Source organism: Archocentrus centrarchus, chromosome 18 (assembly GCF_007364275.1).
Source record: "Archocentrus centrarchus isolate MPI-CPG fArcCen1 chromosome 18, fArcCen1, whole genome shotgun sequence".
NCBI lineage: Eukaryota > Metazoa > Chordata > Actinopteri > Cichliformes > Cichlidae > Archocentrus > Archocentrus centrarchus.
This window is the reverse complement of record NC_044363.1, coordinates 1,030,525-1,037,500: the sequence shown is the minus strand read 5'-3', so window position 1 is coordinate 1,037,500 and position 6,976 is coordinate 1,030,525. Positions and strand designations below refer to the sequence as shown.

Here is a 6,976-nt window from a genome sequence, read left to right as displayed (position 1 = left end):
AAATGCCGAAACTTGTAATGTGTCACTAACCGCAGCCTCCATACATCCCCATGATTACCACAATAAATCCATAGGAGTGTGAGAAGCAGTGAAGCCAGTAGGATGTAAATGGCTTTAAACAATGAGAATGGTGCACACGTGGCCTTTTCCCAAAGAGCTGGCACTGCCACGGCCTGTCCAACATATTTTACAACCCTAATTACAATATAGAGAGGAGACGCCTCTATGGCAGATGCTGCTTCACACGTTAGAGGTTCCCCACGTAATTATCGTGATGAACTTGGCACACTGCGGTAATATATATCACACACGCACACAAACACACACATTTTTGCACAGCGGGAAAAAAAAAAATGACAAGGGAGGGCAAGTAGACATGTAGAAGCTGGAACTGGACAAACGACAGGTACGTTCTGATCACACACACACACACACACACACACACACAGCTCTGCAGACTGGCTAATAATTTATTAATATGAAACATAATACAGAGATAGAAATACATGATGTCCACATTCCTCAGTGTAGTTTTCAATCATATGATTTCAAAAAAAGCAAAAGAAAAAAGAACCTGAGTTTTAAGGACCCTAATCCGTAATCCTTTGCTAGGGTTAATTTGAAAATTTGAAATTTGAAAAATATAATAAAATAACATGGTTGAGGAATTATGTGCTTTACCTGTTTGTTCCTTTCTCTAAAACGTATGGGGTTAGTGTTAGACCTAACCCTAGCTCTAACCCCAGGGTTACTCTCATCCCTAATCCTTTGATAATTTAGATGTCATAGGATTAACTGACATGTACGCTCTGGCCCTCCAAAGCGCATTTTGCTCGTTGACCACTGACCAAGTCCACTCTGTGTGTGTCTGTGCCTGTGCTTTACTACCCGGTCCTGCTTCTCTTTATCTAAATATAGAAATGTGTTTCCCAGTGGATCCAAAAGGTTTTTGATGAAGAGCAGAGCACAGTCACCCTAATCAAACAAATCACCTGACTCATTTAGCTCAGCGGAAAAAAAAAAAAAAAAGATTAAACTTACACTAAACATGCAAACAAGACAAATTAGGCCAAACTGTATTCAAACGGCTTTGAAGGAAGCACAGGGAGAGTAATCACAGTCAGAATTACAAATGAGGCACCTCTTGACATTTTTATATCACAATAAATCACCGCATGTATGAGCCACGTTTGCTGTAGGCTTGCAGATTAGCAGAGAGTGTGTGTGTGTCTGTGGGTGGATGCGTGCGGATGTGTTCACATGCACCCCAACAAAGTCATCACTAAAGTCACAGCACAGGTTAGCTGATGCCTGTGGTGAGCGTATCAGCTGGAATTCACTCCTGTCCATTTCCTGTACAAGTCCTGTTACAATAAACTCGGGACGTGTTGGGTAGAGCTACCAGGAAGACGGGATGGAACGTTTCCCAGATTCAGATTAAGTCTTGAACTCTGAAATTACAGGCTGCGGATGTTCTCTATTGAGGCTTTACAGCTGAGGATTAATCTGTAGTCTGGCAAGTCAACTATCAAAATCCAGTTATCCAGTAAAGGCATCAAACAGAGCAAAGAAAAAGAGAGGACTGGGGGAGTTGTAGGAAGGAAGTGCAAAACCGGAAAAGGGCATAAGGGAATAAGGAAGGCCTTTAGGAACTCACCTGGTCTTTTCTCCATTTTTCTCCCTCGACTGCCACATAATCGAACCTTTGATATTAATATGAGGATTTGCTTCTGGCATAGTGACTTGTTGCTCTTCGGGCAGGGCTTTCGCTTGCTGGCGATCTGCCGGTTTGCCTGGGGGTCCTTGACCTCCCTGCGCTGGCGGATGAGGGAGCTGGCAAGAGCAGCCATTTTCCCAGTGCTGACCCTGCTGCCCCCTCACCAGCCTCTGGCGGCTCGGTGGCGCCCAGGTGTCGGGGGGTACCGTGGGCCACCCCCCTGCCCACTCACCCAGGGCGACGGAGCACCACTGAGGGAGGGGTGCAGAGCGGAGGAGGGTGTTTCCTAGGATGGACTGAATCAACTGGGACGAAGCAGAAAATAAGGAGAGGAAGGGAGGAAGAGCTGGAGGTTTGAGGAAAGAAAGGCAGATCTTTTAAAAGCCCACCCAAATCCAACAGCCGCCGCTCGTAGATGGGTGATTGTTTGCCTTTATGTGTCCTTCTGGGATTTGTGAGTCTGATTCAGGTGAAGCTTTCGCACGTCACTCTTCCTCTACTGGGACAAGTCATGGTGTTATCCACCCAAATTCCAGTGCAGTGTAGTCAATATCCCTCTGTAGCAGTCCGAGAGTACTCCGAGCACAAGTGAAGTTTCACTCAACCCCGTCTAAAACAGAACTAAACTGCATCGTTAAACCAGACCTGAACAACAATCACATTTAGTCCTCTTCACCTGCTCAATCCTGCAAATCAGAAGCCTGATGCATTTCAGTGGGACAAAAAAAGGTCCAAATATTAACTCTCCAAAAAAACAGGAGTAACTGTTGGGACAGGCTGCGACTCCTGTCCTTTCTTTCCCTCACCTGAAAAAAAAAAAAATGCTCCACCTAAAACACAGTTAGAGGAAGAAGTAGTGACTGTCCGACCTGAGGTATCAGCTCCGCAAGCTGATGAAGGGATGCGGTTGCTGTTGGACGGAGAGAGGCTTGTTTCCTCGGCATCTTTCAAGCTTCCCTGGCATCCCCGTTACGTTCACTCGCACCCTGAGAGAAGAAGGGAAAAAGACGGAGCCTTGACAAATCCAGCATTTCCCAGAGATAGAGGTGACATTCATGAACGAGAGAGCGCGGGGACAGAGAGACAGACAGCGGCACAGAAAGAAGCGGGAGAGAGAGGGAGAGAGGGAGGGAGTGCAGTGAGTCTGTCTGTCCCCTCTATCGGATCGGGCTCTCCAACTCTCACAGCAGCGCACTACACCACGGCTGAGCGGAGCGCTGCGTCCTTCAGAAACTCATGCCACCTCACAGTAGGGGGAAAGAGGGATGAATGAATAGAGGGAGACAGAGAGAGACGGTGGGAGGGAGAAGGGGGGCGGGGGGGGGGGGGGGGGGGTGCGTGCTAGCAGGTAGCCATGCCTCACGGTAGGTGCTGGATTGCCGGCACTCACCCAAGAGTCTCTCTCGATGGGTCACAGTAGTCTGGTCTGGTTCTGTTGAGTCCATCTGCACAGACCGTGTAAGAAAAGTACGTCTCCACAACAAGACACCTCTCAGCTTCAGTGCACATGTGCAAGGAAGTACATGTGGAAGTATATGTATTAATGTGTATATGAAGGAGTACAGAATATATGCCGTGAAGGTGTGAGGGTGTGTGACAGGGTCAACACGCATGTGTGTGCAAATGTGAGTAATACGTGTGTGACTTGCTTTCTGACTTGTTCCCGTTCACAGTGTATTTACCGAGCGTGTGCTGGCAGCGTGCTTCACACACTCTTTCCATCACTCCCTCCCCATTCTCCCACTCTCTGTCTCTCTCTCTCTCACACACACACACACACACAGACACTCCCTCCCTCACTCTTTCTCAAATCTATTTCCCTAAACCCTCCCCCTTGCTCTTCTTTTCCCCTCCCTTTTCTCCTCCCTCTCTGTCACTCAGATCCCTCCTTCCATGTCTAAGATTCAAAGTCCCCCCCCCCGCCTCTAATATATCACCTCTCATATGTTGCACCGGTTCAGGCTGAGCCGCCTTCAATCCACCACATCTGAAGTGATGTTGGCTTAAAGAGACAAACTAAGCAAGGTTGTCAGTGCTGCGTTCTCTGCTGTGATGAGGACAAGCAGATGTTGTGACACAGCCTGATTCAGTCAGGACCTCCTATCTTTGCCATCACATCATCCGTACGCAAACACAACATCACATAATCGTGCGGTCAGATCAGACAGGTTGTAACGAGAGTGTTTACACCGAGACTTTGGTTAATGAGCCCCAATTGCACAGTAAAGTTGTGTTCAGATGCCAGCATAGAAGGCAGGCTAGACACCAAGCTAATTAACTGCTGTAGTAAAGTACATTAAACATCATGTAAATTTACCTGGAACTCACTTTTCTCTATTTAGAAAAGGCAGACGCTCACTTTTAATGCCCCAGCTAACAAGACACTGTCGGCTCGTCTTAATTTCCTTTTTCTATTCTTTTCAGGCTGGAGCTCCATCTGCCTGATGCTGCTGTAATGCACTAACACACCTCTCAAACCTACCGTCTGTAGCATTTCTGGTGTTTTTAACCATTTCTTCCACCCTTCCAATAACACAAAATTAGTGTCTCAGTATTTCCCACTAGCCTTGTGTTAGACTTTTTTTTTTAGACTTTAAAAATTTTTATATATCAGATGAATTGCCGTGAAATTTTTTAATTGTGGAACACAAACACTTGACCAGCTCTTTATCAAGGATACTTATAAGGTGTGTGGTAGTCTGCCCAGCCAAAAATGATCAACCTGACTTCAAAGACACCCCGAAAATCGCCATGAACAAGTAACGCAGCAGGCTAGTCCACTTCTGTTGGGGCATGTTCTTGATGAGACGACACAATGTCCTGGGGGGGGGGGGGGGGGGGGGGGGGGGTCACCTCCCAGATCTGAACCAGGGCGTCAGTGAGCTCCTGGACAGTCTGAGGTGCAACCTGGTGGACCCAAACTCAATGTCCCAGAGGTGTTCTATTGGATTTAGGTCATGTGAGTGTGGGGGGGCAGTTAATGGTATCAATTCCTTCATCCTCCGAGAACTGATCACCCTGTAGAGGTCTGTGCATCCTTCCATGGATCATACCCATGCTTTGCAGATGATGTGGTCCTTTTGGCTTTATTGGGTGACAGGGTGAGCGCAAAGAAGTTGGTATGACTATGATTCTCACCTGGGTTGGGGATGAGTTGCTGAATTAAAAGGATTTGTTCAAGTATTTCAGGGACCCCTTCACGAGTGGAGTGATGATTAACCGACAGATTGGTCATCTGGCAAAGATTCTTCCCGGACACCTCCTTTTTTTGGTTACTCAAACTAGTCATGCATCTGATCATTTACAAGGAACATCCCTACTCTGCACAGCTTGCATCACTCCTAGGAAGTTTGGATCTCTACCTGGAAGTCCTACTGAGGCCTCTTGCGTTTTGGACCTCAAAAGAACAGCATCAAGTTCTGAGTCAAACTGACCCAACTTTCATGTCAGCATCATCGGTCGTGATAACTGCCGGGTCTCTGGCTATGATCCAAAGACCACACAGCAGTTTTCAGTGGAAAAGTCCACAGTGTTGTGGAGTACAGGGAGTGAAGTGAAAGCAAGTCATGCTTATTACACATTAAACACACTTTTTCAACAGATGAAAAAGAAAGAAACAAAGAAAGAAAGAAAGAAAGAAAAGTTCAGCATTGTGGGAGCTAAAGCAAATAATTGTGATAGATAGGAGCTACAAATTTAGAAATCAGCGCTGGCAGTTGCCTCTGACTTCAGCTGACAGCTCCGTACCTTTTTGTTCTTTTGGCCCAAGTTCACATTTTGATCCGTGAGGGCAAATTTATGAATGCCCAGGCTGAATGACACAGGTGGTAAGCTGGCAGCATAGCATCACTCAGTTGCCAAGAATGTAGCAGTATGGTAAACTATAGCAATTAATCACATCAGACCTCCCTACCAGTCATTCATGCATCCATGCATCTATTCAGTGATTAGTGAGTAAAAAGTTGACCTAAGTAGCAACACTGAAATTACAACACCATTCAAACTATAAACAATAAAGCAAAACAGCAACAAATAAACTGCCTCAAGTAAGGCATGGCAAGCTTTTTGAAGTAATTCTTTTAAAAAAGTAATGTAAGCCATTCAGGTATATGTAATGGCACCCAGTGGAGCTTTTACCTAGAGATGGGCCTGCTTTTCAAATTTTCAAATAGTTGCTGTTACTGTATTTGTCTAAAACATTTTTTTTTAACTGCCATTACTGTCAAAAGAGGCCATTTCTAGAAACACTAAAGAGCTCTGAGTGGTCAGTAAACCCATGAATAGAATGGGCATCGCCACACGGCCACAGGAGCTGACTGCACACGTTCTAGACGGTGCTGTCAGTGCTACCAAATTCACCTCGGCGGGTTTTAGACGCACACCAGGAGAGTCTATTTTTAACTAAAGTCATGTTGCACAAACCATGAGGGGAGTGGGAAGTCAGACACAGGAAGAGCAGAAAAAATATGATGATTTTCACATTAAGTGAATACATGCACAACATTTATTAAATGTTCATAGTGTGACTGGAAGCTGGGTGAAGGACAGAGCAAAACCCTGTGAGAGATACAGCATCATATACCTGGTGTATTTCTGGTATAAGAGCAGATAAGCAAATCCTTTCTGTTTTCCATTCGATTTGAATATCAAGTTTCCCGGGCACATTTGTACCATCTGCTGTAGTTTCAAAAAAGCTAAGACTGCAATGGCCTAGCCACTCAGCGCATCATTTACGCACGCTGCCAAAATAGATTCTGGAGTCGCAATGTCCATAAAAAGGAACTGCAGAAGAAAGACGGCATCTACTTTGCAGCACTTAAACTTAGGCACAGTGTTTGTTTCTTTAAAGGAAAGTCCACCGAGCTAATTTAAGAACTCCTAGCAACTGCAGCTGATTCATTGTTTACATGCACTGGGATCAGTGAGACCAGTGCTACACTACTGATTAGCTAGAGCTAATGTGAACATAGCAGCCCACAAAACATGGACCAAATTTCAGCCTGAATAGTAAAGAGAAAACTAAAGACTAATTAATTTTGATCATCAGGGTATCTCAAAACATGTAGAGTAAGAAATAATTCACAAATTCTATTAGAAACCCTCATGGAAATTTACTAAACGCAGTTCCCGTGAGAAAACTAACCACACTAGCTAAAAATGTAGAGAGCAGATCCTCTCCTGTTTGTGATTCAAGGTTTGCATTAAACTGTAATGACAGGAAAGCAGGAGTGCGTCAGCCCCCGGAGCAGCCAGCGTTCC

At 45.4% G+C, this 6,976-nt stretch overlaps 1 protein-coding gene across 2 annotated transcripts in view; it reads right to left on the bottom strand.

Annotated features, from left to right (window-relative positions):
* The window catches only part of fgf11a (fibroblast growth factor 11a), an 89,312-nt gene extending 87,462 nt beyond the window's left edge, over positions 1–1,850 (bottom strand). For both annotated transcript variants that reach the window (XM_030754169.1, XM_030754167.1), the window contains exon 1: positions 1,658–1,850. In XM_030754169.1, the coding sequence (XP_030610029.1) occupies positions 1,658–1,850 (193 nt within the window). The remainder of the gene's footprint in view (positions 1–1,657) is intronic.
* Positions 1,851–6,976: the final 5,126 nt, after the last annotated feature.